At 52.8% G+C, this 18,300-nt stretch overlaps 6 protein-coding genes across 6 annotated transcripts; all 6 read left to right on the forward strand.

Annotated features, from left to right (window-relative positions):
• Positions 1-524: 524 nt before the first annotated feature.
• Positions 525-2,528, forward strand: J4E88_003256 (uncharacterized protein; the record flags this gene model as incomplete). The annotated part of the gene is made up of 4 exons (XM_049396909.1): positions 525-710; positions 756-970; positions 1,021-1,642; positions 2,064-2,528. The coding sequence occupies 4 exons, from the start codon at positions 525-527 to the stop codon at positions 2,526-2,528; spliced, it is 1,488 nt and encodes a 495-aa protein (XP_049257251.1).
• A 1,157-nt stretch (positions 2,529-3,685) lies between these two features.
• J4E88_003257 (uncharacterized protein) lies at positions 3,686-4,773 on the forward strand (the record flags this gene model as incomplete). The annotated part of the gene is made up of 3 exons (XM_049396910.1): positions 3,686-4,217; positions 4,378-4,461; positions 4,616-4,773. 3 exons carry the CDS (start codon positions 3,686-3,688, stop codon positions 4,771-4,773), a joined length of 774 nt encoding a protein of 257 aa, XP_049257252.1.
• A 608-nt stretch (positions 4,774-5,381) lies between these two features.
• Positions 5,382-6,617, forward strand: J4E88_003258 (uncharacterized protein; the record flags this gene model as incomplete). Its single annotated transcript, XM_049396911.1, has 1 exon — positions 5,382-6,617. The coding sequence occupies one exon, from the start codon at positions 5,382-5,384 to the stop codon at positions 6,615-6,617; it is 1,236 nt and encodes a 411-aa protein (XP_049257253.1).
• A 277-nt stretch (positions 6,618-6,894) lies between these two features.
• On the forward strand, positions 6,895-8,971 carry J4E88_003259 (uncharacterized protein; the record flags this gene model as incomplete). Its single annotated transcript, XM_049396912.1, has 2 exons — positions 6,895-7,468; positions 7,521-8,971. The coding sequence occupies 2 exons, from the start codon at positions 6,895-6,897 to the stop codon at positions 8,969-8,971; spliced, it is 2,025 nt and encodes a 674-aa protein (XP_049257254.1).
• Positions 8,972-10,016: 1,045 nt separating this feature from the next.
• Positions 10,017-11,437, forward strand: J4E88_003260 (uncharacterized protein; the record flags this gene model as incomplete). Its single annotated transcript, XM_049396913.1, has 5 exons — positions 10,017-10,128; positions 10,188-10,399; positions 10,450-10,823; positions 10,992-11,316; positions 11,372-11,437. 5 exons carry the CDS (start codon positions 10,017-10,019, stop codon positions 11,435-11,437), a joined length of 1,089 nt encoding a protein of 362 aa, XP_049257255.1.
• Positions 11,438-11,804: 367 nt separating this feature from the next.
• FAT1 (long-chain fatty acid transporter fat1) lies at positions 11,805-15,351 on the forward strand (the record flags this gene model as incomplete). The annotated part of the gene is made up of 4 exons (XM_049396914.1): positions 11,805-12,253; positions 13,331-13,843; positions 13,889-14,800; positions 14,847-15,351. The coding sequence occupies 4 exons, from the start codon at positions 11,805-11,807 to the stop codon at positions 15,349-15,351; spliced, it is 2,379 nt and encodes a 792-aa protein (XP_049257256.1).
• Between the last annotated feature and the right edge of the window lie 2,949 nt (positions 15,352-18,300).

Raw genomic sequence — 18,300 nt, forward strand, 5'->3', positions numbered from 1 at the left:
ACACATGATCTTCAATGGTCTCGAGGGCGAGAGATCTGTTGCGAAGAAGGGCACACGCCCTTGACCTAGACTCCGGCGTTGTCTGCGTTCCTTGAGTCTCCCTCACACCTCTGAGTTGAATTTCCGGGACCCCGTGGGAGTAGCTGCAGTGTCGAGGGTTTCTGGATGCATGTTCAGACCAATCAAGTCTCTGAGCGGACGGCAGAGATAGTCAAGGGCGACACGAGTGGTGGGTGTCCTCAGCATAACCTTAGTGGTAGCGACGCATGGTTTCTAGAAGCTGGAGGCGGGCTGGTAGCTGAGGTGTTGGCGCCCTCTAAGAAAACTTCTGTCCTTTTAACGAAGATTTGAGATGAGAGTTGAAATGGATGGAGTTTCAATATATGCAAGAGGTCGCGAAGTTGTAAGGCTAATGTTCGCAACGGATTCCACGGGCCAGGCCGCCATCATCCACGCTTGGCCATGACGCAACCACAATCCATCTCGAGCCACACCTCCGTGCCGCTCTACCAACACCTCCAAGCATGCAACCCACTATAGCGGTCCCCGCCGTTGCTGCGCTAGTCTACCGAGCATACTCTCGCAAATCACTGACTCCAGTCGGTATTCTGGTGGCCTTCGCGACAGCAGTCGTGCATGTGTTGCACCCATGGAGTGTATTCTTCGTGCTTCTTGCCGTCTTCTTCCTGGCCGGTAGTACTGTGACGAAGGTACGTTTGATGAAGACGCGATAGACGAGTACTAACACGAGACAGGTCAAACACGACATCAAAGCGAAACTGACACAGTCCGCGACGGGCGCATCTGGTGGTGAAGGCGAGCGCAATCATGTTCAGGTCATCGCGAACTCCGGCGTAGCCTCGGTGTTACTCTTGTTGTACCTCTGGCAGCTACGGAAAGAAGGGAAATACAACGACCAGGGTCTATGTTGGCACAAAGGGAGTGATGCGCTGGTCATAGGCATTGTGGCGTAAGCGAATGTACTTCATGTCATAGCATGTGATTGCTAACATACTCTAGCAACTACGCCGCAGTCGCCGCCGACACCTTCTCCTCCGAGCTCGGTATCCTTTCGAAATCAAAGCCACGTCTCATAACAGCTCCATGGCGTGTCGTCCCGCCAGGCACAAATGGAGGAGTGACTGCGACTGGACTTGGTGCAGGCCTACTGGGGGCGTTCATACTCTCAGCTACATCTACGCTGTTCCTGCCTTTCTGTAAAGAGTGGAATTTGTCCGAGAAAATCACATATACACTTGCTCTGACAGCTGCTGGCTTTAGCGGAACACTACTCGACTCGCTTCTAGGTGCTCTGGCTCAAGCGAGTGTTGTCGACGTCCACTCTGGAAAGGTCGTAGAGGGTGAAGGAGGCAGGAGAGTTCTCGTAAAAAGCAGCCATCCTCTTCAACTTTCCAAGACAGGTCAAGTGCGCAGTAAAGTCAGTAGTCGTGCGGAAGGCAAGGAAGGCATTGCAAAGACGAGCGGAGCGGACACTGCGGCGTCGATCAAGGCATCGGAGACAATGATGAGAGCTGGGGGAAGCGGCAATGCAGTCGTGGATGCACAGCATGAGAGTCGGAAGATCGAAGTCGGGAGCGATCTGCTGGACAACAACGCTGTCAACATTCTCATGGCAGCTATGGTCAGTGTAGGGGCCATGGTCGTCGCTTGTGTGGTTTGGGATCTGCCGTTGAGCAGCATAGTCGGGGTCTAGCTGTCCGCAGCTGAAGGTGTTTATGCAAAGCTACGATTCGTATCAGATATTTCGTTCGGATGTTTGTGAAATTGTTAGGTTGAGATTTGGAGCATATGGCTATGCCAAGACCGCGCTAGTCGGGCGCGTCACATCCGTAGCCTGGAGCTCCATCGATAGCAACAGTTCGACATCCCGCCTTCGAACATCACCAACACCTCAGCCAACTAAACCGTGTGTTCGAGGTTGAACTCTTGCAACAATCAAATCAATACCACCCCGCAAGTCTCAGCGCCACATTCAAACAAGATGGTATGCTATGGCATCCCAGCGCTCATGTACACAGTGCCCTGGTCTAACGCTTACCCAGTCTCTCCGCATCGTCCCCCACAAGGCGCACTCCACGCAGACCGCTCTGGAAACTTCAGCCCCTTCAGCCCCCGGTGTCCACGATACCCTGCGCTCTCGCCTCGGCCAAACCACCACAGCATCCAGCGCCGCCTCATCGTCGACAGCACCCGTCGCTCTCCAGTCCGCCCACCCTCTCGAGGCCCGTCTCACCCAATGGCGAGACACCCAAGACCGCCTGAAGATGGAGATGCTGAGGCGACAGTTCGGCATCGCAGAGCCAGTGCGTAGGGGTATGGAGCTCAAGATCGCCGAGGCGGGCGAGTGGAGGCCGGCAACTCTAGGTGGAAGCAGCAACGTCCACCGGGACATTCTGCAGGGACGGGACACCGAGATTGGCTGGGAGGATGTCTTCACTGGCAACGAGCTGCGTGAGGTGCCAGACTTCCACACGGAGATTGAGCACAAGATGAAGATGAACTGGTAGAGCGTTTATGGTGCTTGGGCAGAACACATGGAGGGCATACTGAATGCATTGGTAGCGACACTTCATTTGCCCAAGCCATACTACGGACCGTTTACGATATGGACAACCGGCGTTGGCATAGAAGCAGGACACGAATGAAATAATGATACGTTCACCAGCATGGCTTGACTAACCTGCATGTATTTTCTCTTGGTGGACACTGGAACCGAATACAACCGGCATGATTGGCGAATCGACATGGACTCGGATCACTAGTTTGGGTGTAAGGTCGGCAAACGGCATGATGGTTATTGACTTCGTACGAAGAAGTTGGTCTTTCACGGCTGGTCAACCTCAATACCTAACTCGTCCGAGAGCTATTCGTTGTATCCTTGCTGAAGGGAACTGTTCCAGCAGCTGTGCATGCCTGAAGGTTGCATTCTGGTTTTGCATGACTGATTGATCCTTCGTCATAATGATCTGATATTCGACAGATATAGCGTTCTGGCAACTGGCTAGGAATGGTGAAAACGTCAGGACGCATATTCTGTGCTTATGACATGCTGAACAAGACAGTCTACTATCATTCCCAGGGTGTCTCGGAACGAGCCCCGGGTCCACTCGGACTGCTGTGCATGTGGCGTAAAGCAGATGCATGAACAGCTCAGCTGACCAATAATGGCCATGGGCATGCAATGCAGGGGCAGACGCTTGGGGAGCCAGAACCTGGCGCGTTGTGGGCGGCCTAGCAGTGTAGGCAGTGACAGGAGAAGCACAAGTCGGCTGGCTGTGAGTTTGCTGGTACACGTCTATCGGTACCAGCAAACATTGGGCGGATGGCATAAGCCCAGGTATTGAGGCGATGTTCTCGGCTCAGTAGTGGCTCTGGGTGGAGACGGCGGGTCGCTCTTGCCGCGTTTGCGGATTGCGGAGAAGGGCATAACAAGGCGGCGACGGCGACTTCCCAATCGCGCACGGTCGCCCGACCTTCTCTCTCACGCCCACAGGCCCGATACATCTCAACACCAAACTATTTTTCGCTGCCGCGCCCTCTGCAACAACGACGCCTGCCCGGAAGAACCCCCCCGCCGTGTCATCGTCGTCCCCTCGCTTGGCCCGTCCAATCGCTCCCCTTTCGCATCGCCGCCGCCCGTCGCGAGTGCAGTCGGCCGACCACCATGGCGTCTACAGCGGACCAAGCCCCCACGGCACCGCAAACCACTCCACAACAGCCCGCCGCAGGGTCGCGACCGCAGAGCAGCAGCGAAGGCCTGTCGTCCAGCCCCGTCGAGATGAGGACTCTCCAGGCGTCGGGCGCCGTCCCAGCTCCCGCCAGCACGAGCACGCACGTCGCAGAGACCCCCATTCCAGCCGCGATAGCAGCTTCCACACCACACGTGACCGAAATCAGCGCCTCTGAGGACGCGCCCGTCGCTGCTGCCCCGTCTGCGAAACCCGCACCGCCTGCTGCGTTAAATCGCGCAGAGACCGAGGCGATTGGGCCGTCGACCGACACACCAGCCGCGAACCCAGACAACACCAATGGCCCCGTGCTGGTCATAATGCTGCTCCTCACCAGCGGCTCGAGACACCCCTACAAGATTGAGGAGAAGTACCTCAAGAAGCGCAACGTCAATGTCGAGAACATGGACCCCTACAACATCAGCGTATACACGCTCAAGGAGCTGATATGGCGGGACTGGCGAGAAGGTACGCATGCGCATCTCCTCTCTACGTGGCACAAGAGCTGAGAGAAGCTTGGCTCGACAGTGGGGTAACTATATTGACGTCTTCGGTCTTGATCTGCGTGGTGCCCAAAGAGCATCCCTTTGCAGCCTTCCTCGTGCAAACCGCTAACTCGTCATTACAGAATGGGAGACCCGGCCCACATCGCCAGGCTCAATACGACTGATACACTTTGGTCGCATGCTCGACGACAAATCTCCACTGAAGGGTAAGCACCTCCATCTCATCACCTCATGTCAACGTTCTTGGCACGGCCCGTCCAATCGCTCGGCACATGCCGATCATTGGTTAATGCAGCCACGACGCGCAGCCCGCATCGATAGACACTCCAGACTCCAAGGCCAGCTACTGACATCGGACAGACTGCCGGTTCCAGACAGACTCGCCTAACGTGGTGCACATGACGGTCAAGCCACAGGAAATGGTGGACGACGAGGAAAACGCCAAGACAGGCAAAACCGGCAGCCGAAGAGACAACGACGAGGAACCTACAGCTGGCTGTCGCTGCATCATTTTATAGGCATGTGATCAGTCGACGACACTCTGGGTCCGCAAAAGTATATACAACATATCGCGCGCAACGATGGACCAGGTCTTTGGCCCATCGCTTTTCTCATCGTACCCTTCGAGGGTGTTTCTGGTTATCATAATTGGCCGTTGCAGGCGGCTTTGGGTCGCGGCGTTTTGTGAAGCGAAGTTGGGTACTTTCCTCACTCAACACAGTCTAGTTTCTGCTTCCTTGCGAGCATATGGGGTTCGCAGTAGTTTGGTCGAACTTGGAGTGGTCATTTTCTTTATCTTTTGTATAAGTACGTACATTTTCTGCCGAGGGAGTATCGCTGGGTCAGGGGAACATGGAATAGACCGTATTGAATCTTGTGACAATCCTTTTTCATTTGAAGTAATTAGAGTAAACGAGAGTGACAAGCGACGATTGTCGCGATGCGAGACGCTAGTTGGGCGATGGTATCGTGTCAAGGTGTTCGCAGCTGCCAGGTGGACCCTGATCCCGAGGTTGTGTTCGATGCCGTCATCAACGCTTGAGCTAAGCTCCGATGTCTCTTCATCACACCACGCACCAATTCCTACGACCACACACCATCACGACCCAATTCCACACATACCAACATGGTGCTCCAGGACGTCGACAACACAGCCCCGGAAGGCTTCACAGATAACCCATATCCCTCCTCGAACGATCCATATGCTTCCGCGTCGCCGCCCTCTGATGGCACTCGCTTCGACGCGAGCGTCCTGCCCCAGCCATTACCGATTATAGGCACCTTCATGGGCTTCTCCGATCGCGCCGTTCGCTTCAAGACCGAAACTACCCTTAAATTCGCCGAGCGCAAAGTCGGCCGCCAACTGAATCCTGAAGAAGCGCAGGCGCTCGCATTCCACATATACCAGCTTGAGCAAACAAAGAGCTATTTCGCCGCCACCGGTGCAGCTGCAGGAACATACCAATGGTATCGGACTATGGATAAGATGAAATATCCCTTTTATCAGCCCAAGGTGGAGGATATTGACCGGAACAAGTTTGGTCCGATCAAGGGCAACATGGCGATGTTTGCACGACACACATGGCGATTTAGTTTGTACGTTTTGGTGGCAGGACAGATGGGCAACATCATCGGTCAACTCCTCGCGCAACCGCTCGCTGCGGTCAATACCTCGAATGACCCAAAGCTGGAGCAGTTTGGACAGGAGCTGAAGGCTTCATCGCATGCTGAAGGACAACGGACCGCACAACAAGGACGTGAGATTGAGGATAGGCGACGACAGTTCCAGGAGCAGGTCAGGAACAAGGCAGGAGGTGGCCCGTCACCACAGGCTAGCTGGGGTAAGCAGCCTCAAGGGAACGCTGATGGAAGCGACGACATGAGCCCGACCGCTGGAAACGAATCGTGGGGTACCAGAACCGCCGGGTCAGACACATGGGAGACTTTCTCGAACGACACATCACGACCAGCTCCACAACGCCAGCAAGCACCGCCCTCTTCCCTTCCCTTCGATGACGACGCTTCCCCCACTGGAGGCCTCTTCCAGGACGAAGTCAACAACCCACAACAACCCCAATCCCAATCTCAAGCAAGACCTGGTGAATCGTCATGGGATCGCCTCAGGCGCACCGGCGGAGGATCAGCGCCCCTTCAAAGGCCACAGCAGCAACAATCGCGCAGAGCGGAGCCAGAGCGCAGGGAGCAAAGGGAGGGGTCCACGCTTGGAGATTCGTATACGTTTGTTGCGGGTGATGAGGAAAGGGCCAGGGAGAGACAGCGCGCTCAGCAAGAGTTCGACGCTAGGTTAGAGCAAGAACGCCAGGGACGTGATTTCAGTGATGAGGGAGGTAAGAAGTGGTAAAGACAGTGATTGGAAAATCTACCAACGAAGAAAGATTGATCTGTCGTATGCATGTGCGTTTCCCCGATTCATCTGATTCACGGACTCCTGACTTCGCACAGTGTGGTCACATGCGCGCTTTCACTTCCTCGTCTGCGGAGTGGAAACTCTTAGGCTTCTCTTGCTAGCTCCCATATAATCGCCCACTCACCGCGTTCACTTTTTTGAGTATCACTTAAATAACCTGCTCTCTCACTTCTCAACCTTTCCACAATCACCCAGCTACCAGCCGCCGACAATGAACGACGACGACTACGAAGTGAACGATAACTTTTGGAGTGATTTCTGGCCGAACGATTGCAGCCCCGAGGCCTTACAGCTAGCTTTGACCATGAAGGAGTCTGGCATCGCCATCCGCCCAACACAGTATGGCTTCGAGGTCAACCAGGAACCAGGCCGTCCACATCCCATCATAGGCGACTCCCCGAAATGCTGTCCAGATTCTAAGCACTGGACCATGGACGACGGTGACTGGGTCTGCGTTGGGTGTGGTGCGGTGTACGCGCAGAACTTTTTTCACGCACCCGCGCAACCAGCTTTGGCTCCACTACTTCCTCCTACTGACCTGGTGGTCAATGGCAATCTCGTTCTGCCGCCCATGTCTTGCTGCCTGAAGCCTGACCCTCGTCGGGAAGATGGAGATGAGCGGACTCTGTGCGACCGTTGTGGCCAGGAATACTTCGATTATAAATATGATGAAGAGTTTCAGAAAGCGATCGAAGCAGGCGAGGGATTTGGTACTGGTGGGCCGACGTCTGGTGAGTCAGGGCAATCGATGGGTCAGCAAGCGGAGACTTACTGGAGGAACCAAGGTAAGAGGACCCCGTTAATTTTCTGGTGAGGATCAATAGCTAATTTGTGCAGCCGATTCATACATGTACGCTCTTCGTGACGCAGCATATTCGAACCACGCTCCTCTTTCGTCGGGATCAGCTACTGGATCGAGTGACTTCCAGGCATCCACCGCCTTGACACGTCGTCGTCTACGGCCCACGCGTTCTGTAGACGATATTCTAGCATTGGAAGACGAAGACGATAAGAATCTTGCGGCTTCTCTCTCTGTACCTTCCTTCAACCCAATCCTTCCGCCAGCTCCACCAGTCAATGATCCCACCCCAGGACCTTCAAAGCCCAAGGCGAGACGCGCGATTGAACCACCTCCTATCACCTACAACGTTCCGGTGCGACCCCGTCGGCCTAGATCTCGCGCGCCCACTCACTGCCTCACCTGTATGGCAGAAAAGAGTATCCGCAACATGGACTGCAACCTCTGTCACCAGTGTCACTCCGAACGTCATACCACCGGCAGGTGCAAGATGTTGAAGCCCAAGTTCCACAAGTTCATGGAACTTTCTGTTGAGCTACGTCAGCGCATTTATGCGCTCGCGCTCGATACAGATCGACCCATCAGGCCTCATCTGTGCGACTATACCGGCGACCAGGTCGTTCAGTTCCACGACGACAATGCAGAACATCACTTCGCGACCAGCGATCTCCTCGGTATCACCCGCGTCAGCAAGCAGGTCCGCGAGGAGTCACTTCCCATGTTCTACTCCACAAACACCTTCTCCATCGGCTATGATACCTCGACTTATTTCGACCGCCTCGCGTACCTGGGCCGCTTCCACATGGTTCGCCACGTCCGGTTCCAAATCGATAACCGCAAGGAGTCCATGTCTCCCAGCATCCTGCGCCGCATGAACCAGTACATCAAGGAAGCAGACGTCTACGAGAAGCAGCTGACCGGCCCCGTTGGCCAGCATATCTCATCGCTGAAGAAGCATCCCCAGTACCTCTACGGCGGCTGCCCCGAACTCAACACGCTCATCACACTCATGAAACTCACCTCCCGCCTCGACAACCAGACCAAAAACCAGTACGAAGGAAAAGGCAAAGGCAAAGCCACCTCCGCCACCCCCACCCCACCCTTCCACTCCAAGCTCGTCGTCCCCGTCTCCTCCGTACCCAACTTCATCGCCTACACCGCCTACAAATGGTTCCCGCCCGTCATGTACGGCCTCGGCATCCAACTGCACTACGTCGACAACACTCCTTTTGCCTTTGTCGACGGCGGTACCGTCGGCATTACGTGGGAACAGCGCTTGCAGAAGAAGGATTTTGGCGATATCCCTGATTACGTTGATCCGGTTGATAGTAGCGGGCAGACGGCGGCGTATAAGATGGCGCTTAGACTGGATCCGGGGTTGGAGGGGAGGCAGAGGCCGAAGGCTTGGGCGTATCTGAGGGAAACTTGTACGGGCGGGAATTACGCGTGGTTTGATTTGCCGACTGAGGGGGGTGGGGTTGGGTATTAGGTCGTGGATGGAATGAGAGGGTGATGGATAGATAAAAGATGAGAGAAATCAATGCTATGACATGGAATCACAGTAAGCCACAAAGAGTGTTCCTAGAAAGGCAAAGTTGGTTGTGGAGAGCAATCCCATGTACTAAGACACGTGAGGCTAGAGCACCTGCAGGCTGACTATAAGCAGGCAGGTACGTCCCACCCATCACACCTGACATCTCACATCAGATTTCACCATTGCCATCCTACCCTGATAATTCCATATATACTGGTTATGTCACTCTGCACTACTTGTAGCTCCATACCCTTTCGCGCGCTCGTCCGCGGAGATCACCCTCCGGACTGGAAAAAGACGTCTTGGACCGACGACAATGACATACCCTGGGGTCACAACAGCGAAACATGGATATGCGACAGACGCCAAACTACCTTACCGCGATTGAGAAGAAGCGCTTTGGAATGTGTAATATGCAGCATGCTTATGCGGGATCTGGAAACACGGCCGGTTTACAAACGAGTCGCACAAGAAGTAGATGTGGAAGTCGCTCCAGCATGGCTTCATCTATCCGAATCTGAAACATACGGCACAAAGCTGGATCTCTATCTAGACAAGGGCATAAATGAAGCTACTGCTGTGGAGTTTCGAAATAGATTTGGTATGTTTGGATAGGATCTTGTTGCCGACCCATTGCGAGAACGCTAATCCAAGATAAGATACCCCATCTCCGAACTTATTCAAGCCAGTAAAATTAGAAGACTCGCTTGACTCAACGCCAGTGAAGCAATTTAGGGCTTGGTTTGATAAATGCAACGCCCGGCATGAGAGATGTTCTGCGATCCAGCAAGATTCGTTGTTGCCTACAAGAGTGCTGGATCTCGATGACATGCCCAGTTCCGACGCTCTAGCCGAAAACATGAAGCGGTGGCCAGAACTGTTATCTCAATCCAAATGTAAGCTAGTCGAAACGACCGCTGATCAGAAAGGGAAGTACGCAACGCTGAGCTATTGTTGGGGAAATGGGTTGCCGTTCATGACTACCACAGAGACGCTTTCAATGCGAAAGAGCAGCATCGGCTTTCAAGATCTTCCTAAGACGCTTCAAGATGCTGCTATGGTGGTGCGGTTCCTTGGTCTACGGTACGTATGGATTGACTGCCTGGCAATTGGTATGAACCGACTCCTCTGTATACAGTACATATGCTAATGCTTATACTCTCGCTCTCAGTACAAGATGACACAGCAGACTGGGAAAAAGAATCGGCTGTCATGGCCGACATCTACTCAGGATCATACATTAACATTGCTGCATCCAACGCTTCACATTGCGGAGCAGGCTTCCTAGGACCACGGAAGATGCCAATGACTGAACGTATTGAAATCCACGATAGCGAAGGTGATCTAGAAGTATATCTAGTTGCCCAACAGACACGCAACTACGTAGGCTCCATCCCCCGAGACGCCGTCGTCTCCTTGCTAACAAAACCCAGGCACTACCAAGCGATCCCCTCGAAACACGAGCCTGGGTCCTCCAAGAACAACTCCTACCATCCCGCTCCCTCCATTTTGGCAGCGCCAACATGTTCTGGCGCTGTCCCGACGGCATCTCGCACGAAGAGCAAAGGCGAGGCTGGACGCACCTCTACACCCTCGACGCCGTAGTCTACAGCATCAACCTCCCCATCGGTGCCGCCATCGGCCTAGACGCATGGTTCCAACTTGTCCGCGACTATACCGCCCGCGGGATAACATACCACAAAGACAAGTTCCCAGCCATCTCAGGCGTCATGACAGTCTTACAGCGTATGACTGGCGACGTCTGCGCCGCAGGACTGTGGAAGCGGAATTTCGCAAAGTGGCTCCTGTGGGTACCTAGGCATGATGTTGCGCCTTTTAAACGGTCTGACGTTTGGACGGCACCGTCTTGGTCGTTCATGTCTGGGGAAGGACCTGTGGATTACGGATTAGGTGATCTTACTACAGGTATGAATACTTCGCTGCGAGGCTTCTGTGCATTTCTTGAAGAATGCAGGGTCGTGCCTAAAGGACTTAATCCGCTTGGTGAGTTGAAAGATGGGTGGGCAAAGATCAGTGGATCGGTGACCGACGTTACTGCTATCGGGAAAGATGTAGCGACAGGGAAGAGTCCGTATCGGTCGTGTAAGGTGCAGATGCGCGATCAAAGCTACCGTGATGCGCGCGTTCTTTTCGATGTCGAGGCATATGAGGCTTGTGAGGTTCTGATCGTTGCGCCGGCTTTGGGTGTGGCAATCATTAGTACGGATAAAGAGCAGGGCGAGTATGTGAGGGTTGGACTGGTGGTGATTAAGAGGGTAAAATCCGAGGTGAAGAAAGATGTAAGTACAAATACGGTCAAAAGTGACGATGATGAGATCGCTAACATCATGGTAGCAGTCGAAAGAGTGGTACCCTGAAGCGGAGGACTATTCCGAGCCACGGTCGATTGTTCTCCGATGAGGTGGCGGACTTGCATGCCAAATACGAGGCGTGTGTGGATCATGTTGAATGTCGGCGTAGAATACGAGCCGCCAGTTAAGTAAAGGTTGAACCAATACTCATGACATTCATCGAGTATGAGCGAGTCTGACTTGGGGGACTCGCGTAGCCTCAGGTTTTCGACCATGGTTCGCTACCGCACATATCCATAGTACAAACGACCAGGAAAGTGGGCGAATTATTTGAGTAACACAGGAACAAAGCTGCGGATATATAAAGTGTGCCCTCAATCATTAGAAGTCACATATCGACCTACAATACTTCAACCCCAAAGCAAAAAATCTACGCATTTGCCACAAACAAAACATTAAAAAGGCTATACCCAAAGATGCCTTCCGAGAACGAACGACCAACCGATGAGATGACGACCCTTCAAGCTCAATGCACAGCCAAGTCATTCCATGAGCAGCTTTATGAACACCATAGGAGGGCGGCGACTACCCCGGATATAATGGGCCAGATTGTCAGACCTAAGCCAGTTCTGTACCATCAGCAGAGCTACATACGCCATCGGTCTGGATGCGTATGTACCCTTCCTTCCTCACCAACACAAGAGTACAAACGCTTTGAGGGTGAATACGAGACCGCAGAACAATTCGCTCAGGATTGGAACCCGGCAAAATTCCCCAAAGCAAAAGAATGGACAAACGACGATTTTCGCTCAGCGATACAGCACTGGACTTTTGATCGCAATAAGAAGAACACACCTGAAGCTATTGATGAAGCAGAAGCGGCACTGTATGATCCAAACAGCGGTTCCTGGGCTGGTATGCAAGAGTGGGTTAGAGAACAACACGTTTGCGAGACAGTATATGTATGTCTCTTGAAAGTGTTGAGACGATATGGGTACTGGAGACATTCCATCACCCTTCGGTCCAAGTCTTGGGACGGCCAAAAGATGACGATATATCGCACGCAGGGGGCGGAGGACCTTCCCCTATGGCTTCAGTGTCATGGATTTGAGATTGAAGATGATGAGATTGTGGCTGATGAGGATGGGGAGGACGTAAAGAAGCTAGACGCTATGGTAGGGGAATGGCTTTCAACCTTGGAAGGAGAGGAAGTAGATATCTTGGAACGATGAACAAGATGGAATGAAGGGGGCAGGATGAGATGTTGTTTGTATGGGAGTTAGAAACCGGCGGTATATTGCCGCGCGATGCAAGATGCAGTATGATAGTGATTAAGAGGATCAAACGACGTGAGACCCCCTCATGAGGAGAGGTAACAATACGTTCCATGCTACAAAAACAATTGAGTAGAAGTATACATCATCTTCTATACTACCTATTTGATCAAATATACCACTATGTATGCAGCAACCGCATGATGCGACACAAGCTCCAGAAATGCCCATTGCCCTAACCTTCTTGTTCGTGGACGATGGGCGCGTTCATACACTCTAGACAACATTCCTGTGCGGTAATCGCAGAGCATGTTATCAACAACGGGTCTAGAGACATCCTCAAGATCATAAAACTGCAGAGTATTGGATTGAATGATCGTAAGACATGTCTGGCTGTTCGACTTAGAAAGAGACTGCAGATGATACGGTAGCAAAGCCCTGGGGTTCCCTGTAGCGGATGCCCGGAAATAAGCTACCCGGTAGAATGCGGGGAAGTCGACGGTCCCTGAGTCGCGTCTCTGCGACAACAACAACCTCGGTGCACCTAGCTTTCCCCGACTCCCTGCGAAAGGAAGCTTTTGCGATGAATCACATTACCTGTTCTCGCGCATTGTCTTTGGTACACCCGGTTGATTGGGGTTAAAGAGACGGATCGGTCGTTGTATCTTTGATGAACACCTCTGGAACCGGACGATAAGTGGAAAGTAGTCGTTACTATGGCATGTAAGCATCTACCTCTATCCTTTCGTGGTATTCTCGGATGTTGACTATCTTCAAGTACCCATAATCGCCGGAGCAGCAGGCACAGCAGCCCTAGCAGCCTACCTCAACGCGAAATATCATATTGCCCATGACCTTAGGCGTAAACGCGGTGCTCTCTCGCCGACACAAGATGTCCTCGACTTCATCACCGACCGTGCAACTCGCAAACGTGCTCTCACGTACCACGCTTTCGAAGACCAGGTCCGCAGCCAGCCCAACCATCCATTCCTCATCTTCGAAGGCAAAATCTGGTCATACAAGGAGTTCTTTGATGCATTCACCAGGGTGGGGAATTGGTTGATAGAGGACCTGGGCATACAAGCTGATGAGGTGGTTGCTGTGGATGGCGGGAACAGCCCGGAGTATCTGATGCTCTGGTTTGCTCTCGATGGGATTGGAGCTGTTCCGAGCTTCGTCAACTGGAACCTCACTGGGACAGGATTGGTGCATTGCGCAAAGGCAAGTGTTATTGGAACTGAGTGGGTAGACCCTGGCTGACTTTTGAAATAGCTATGCGACTGCAGATTCCTCATCGCAGACGCCGATGTTAAGAGCAATGTCGAGCCATGCCGTGCGGATCTCGAAGAGACCGGTATAAAGATCCAGTACTACGATCCCTCATTGTTCGCGTCGCTACCGAATCCGACTCCTATACCAGACTCGCGTCGCGAACACGTTACTGTAGAGTCCCTCCGCTCGCTGCTGTATACTTCCGGAACGACCGGACTGCCCAAAGGCGTGACTTTGAGCACTGGTCGCGAGCTCTTGACTGGCTACAGTGCCGCCAAATACCTCGAACTGAAACCGGCATCCAGAATGTACACATGCATGCCACTCTATCACGGGGCTGCGCATGGCCTTTGCGTTACACCGATGGTTCATTCTGGCGGTACAGTCGTATTGAGCCGGAGGTTTTCGCACAAGACCTTCTGGCCTGAAGTCGCAGCTTCAGATGCGGATATCATTCAGTATGTCGGCGAGCTCTGCAGGTATCTACTCAACGGCCCGACGAATGCATTCGAGCGGAAACACAAAGTAAAGATGGCATGGGGCAACGGCATGCGCCCTGACGTCTGGGAACTCTTTCGCGAGCGTTTCAACATACCCATCATCAACGAATTATATGCGGCTACCGATGGATTAGGGGCGACATTCAATCGCAACGCTGGTCCCTTCACGGCGAATAGCATAGGGCTCCGAGGGCTGATCTGGAATTGGCGGTTCGGCGACCAGGAAGTGAGGGTGAAGATGGATGTTGATACGGAAGAGATCATGAGAGATGCGAACGGATTTGCAATCAAATGTGGAGTGAACGAGCCGGGCCAAGTGCTGCATAGATTAACACCGGAGACGGTGGCTACTTCACCAGGCTACTACAAGAACGAAGGTGCCACAGAGAATAGGAGAATTAGGGATGTGTTTGAGAAGGGGGATATGTAAGTCACCCCTCCAAGCTCGTTGACCTCAACCTGATGATAGCAGATGGTTCAAGTCTGGAGACATGATGCGACAAGATGCCGACGGCCGCGTCTTCTTCGTTGACCGTCTAGGCGATACATTCCGTTGGAAGTCAGAGAACGTATCGACAAACGAAGTAGCCGACATGCTCGGAAAGTTCCCACAGATCGCTGAAACGAACGCATACGGCGTCCTTGTGCCTGGCTACGACGGCCGAGCGGGGACTGCATCTATCGTTATGGCAGATGGAGTCACAGAGTCAACATTCGACTTCGCGGCTTTGGCAAAGCACGCGAAAGCGGTCTTACCGAGTTATGCAGTGCCGCTGTTTCTAAGAGTGACGCCTGCATTAGAGTATACGGGTACTTTAAAGATTCAAAAGGGTAGATTGAAGAAGGAGGGTGTTGATCCGGATAAGATCACTGGAGAGGATAGGCTGTACTGGCTACCGGAAGGTAGTGATCGGTATCTCCCATTCACGAAGAAGGACTGGGAGGCTGTAGTAGAGAAGAGAGTACGGTTGTCATAGTATCTAAATTATGGCTCACCTCACACTAAATGCATCGTATGTTCTAAGAGCCATTTCTGCTCCTGATTGAGTGCTACACCATGAGTTCAACGCTTCCTATGGCCTACAATGACATTAAGTTGCCTACTTTGCATGTTTTCATGTTGGTGTAGGCTGCAGACCTACTCAACCTCTTCCTTGTGTGAGGGGTACTGGTGACTGATTCAGGCCACCAAGGAAGTCCATGTTCTCAAGTATAGGCGGCGCCATCCCAGTTGGCCATCATCCACGTAAGTGCGTTGATCGGTCACTACATTTCTCCGATCCACTTTTGAACGACCAAAGACCCCACCGGGCATCAATCATCGTCGCCCTCTCGACATGCATCGCCTGCATTCTACATTCACTCCATGGCTGCACCATGGGGCTCATTACGCTGATCTCAAAAACACCTTCAGGGCTGTACGCTACGTCCAAGGCGCAGCTAGCCCCATTGTGGCTGCATAGACGCTGGGGCGTAAGGGTCCACAAACCATGATCTTTCCGCCCACGACATTCGTCATGTTCTACGTTGCGGGTGACACACGTGGAAAGGAACGATGGCTAATGTGTTGGTTAAAAGGGTAAGTGATCGAGCCAATCAGGTGGCATGGGGTTGAACTTGCGTGCATTGTTGCGTGAGTCCCGAGAAGAGGGTCGAGTCCGGAGATTTGGTCTGTGGTTTTCGGTGTGGCAGTTTGTCGCTTCACTATATGAGATACTATGGAGGATTTGGGAAGAGATTGAGTGTATGCTTGGACTGTAAAGATGGCTCGTTGTGCTGTTGAGATGGAAAGTAAGTTTGGTTGGGGAATGGGGCTACGTAGAGGGGTCCTCCTGGTGCTGATTGTGTTCTACGTGTCTCTGAGACCTAAATGCGCCACCTGTTGTGGTTCCCGGGATGCCTTAACATACACAAGCATTGATGTATAGCCTTTGGCTGTCCAGCTTGTTAGCCAACAGGAAACAAGCAAGTGGGCAGCCAGGAATTACCTTGGCCTACATGATGGATCTCCTGTCAGAGAAGAGATAGAAGCATTAAACTGTCGGTAGATTTACCGGAGCGGAAATCTAGGTTGTAACCTTCGATAGTTTGCTGTCAAACTGTGAGGCGATGTTGGGCGTTGGGTAGCTCTGGCGTATCGAATCCCACGAGTCGCACGCGACCAACGCATCGTAATTACCCTTCAAACCATACTTTGGAACAAGCAGATCATGCGCTCCATCCACGAACAACGTTAGAATAAGTGAAGCATGATTCAGCAAAACGCGATCGTGATCAGTCGTCCCAGGGTAGACGAAGGGGACAACTGAAGCGAGCCGACAAGCGAAAACGTCAACCCGGATTCGATCAAACCTTCAATCGCCGTTAAAGCGCACCATTCCCCTTTGACCCAAAACAACAATGCGACACTTTACCCCAACTCACCTCCAACAAAACTATAATACACACAGATCTTCACGCGACAACCGCATACAGACGGTGTAGTCAAGCTAGCACCCAACTTCCCTAACCGCCACGCACCTGCCAATTTACCAACAGTAAGGAAAAGTCTCCGAATCCAGCCAAAAACACCACAAATCTCCCCCAGAAACTCTCCAGTTGGTCGGTTCGCTTGCTCCCCACCCCCTTTCGCAGCCCAGCCCCCACACGAAGGGGGGCGCGCAATACTGTATCGATCGCCATGCTCGAGTCCCTCATTTTCAGCCCTACAATCGCCCGCTGTCATCGAAACCAAATCTGAAGTTGAATCGTAATCATCGTTAAATTCAGCCCAACGGTTCTATTCCCATCTTAGATAGGGCAGACCAGAACTTAGAAACAGGTGGCATGCACTGGGCGTGTGATCGACCTAGCCGCCCACCAGCGCTCGGTACTCAACCTGTTACGCGTCCGGTGTGGAAAAAAGGGAAAAGGACCAACAATCATCTGCCGGACTTTCTGAACGGTGTGCGCAGGACTACATTGGCAGTTGGTGCTTGGTGGTGGTTTAATCGGTGCGAGAACTGTGTATTCGGGGCGAATGTCGCGATGCATGGGTGACCGTGGATAGGATCTGGTTCTGTCTTGGTCTGGCTCGGCTCTCCCTCACCTTCGAGTCCCTGACTCGACTCACCAACATGATCGTGGAAGTGATGCGCACGAATACCTGTCGAATGGAAAATGCCGGACGCTGCAGGGCTCAACGGCACATGGATTTTCGCTTTCATCGGGCTGGGCGCATCGCTGAACGGATGGACCTCATTTACCAGAAAACGGGAATACTGGTAACACGGATTTCTTTGTTCCGCTTCGCAATACTGTACGGATTAGTACGAAGACGGGATACGGGTTTTTACATTGGGCCGACTCACGACATATCGTCGTCAGGTTTGTTGTGCTATAGGGGGTTCGCGGAAGCTGGGGCAGGGGGTTTGGCCGCGTGCGCTCTTTGTCAATCTGAAGGTCTGGACAAGGATGGCATCGTGGGCACGGGTTTCCGAAGCTTCCGCCGCCGCACCGGACGGGCGAGGAGAGGGCGCTCATGACGCGATGCGACGCGTCGTCTTTCTGCTTTCGAGATGACGGTGTAGCAGCATGAGGATGAATGCGACGAAGACGGTGTGGAATACATGTCAGACGCCTACTTCTTACACCCCGCGTGGAGGGTAAATTCTCCTTCAGCCCTACAGCGCGCGAACGGTTGTCAGATCAGTAAGCCCTTGCGCGAGCAACCGCCGGTGGAGTTGACCCTGGAGAATTGGGTGCTGACATATACAACGTGGGAAATCCGGGGTATCAGATACAACTGTCCACCAGGACAGTAACGTGAGCAAGATATGACGTGATTTGATTTGATTGCAAATCCTCTCCATGCATGGCCCCTTCACAGGAAGGATCATGCTCCTGGAACCCTATACTTCCGCTGCAAATACAGTGTGACGGAGGAA

The sequence above is a fragment of the Alternaria novae-zelandiae genome, assembly GCF_023758075.1.
Source record: "Alternaria novae-zelandiae strain BMP 2774 chromosome Unknown scaffold_5, whole genome shotgun sequence".
In the NCBI taxonomy this organism is placed as follows: Eukaryota; Fungi; Ascomycota; class Dothideomycetes; order Pleosporales; family Pleosporaceae; genus Alternaria; species Alternaria novae-zelandiae.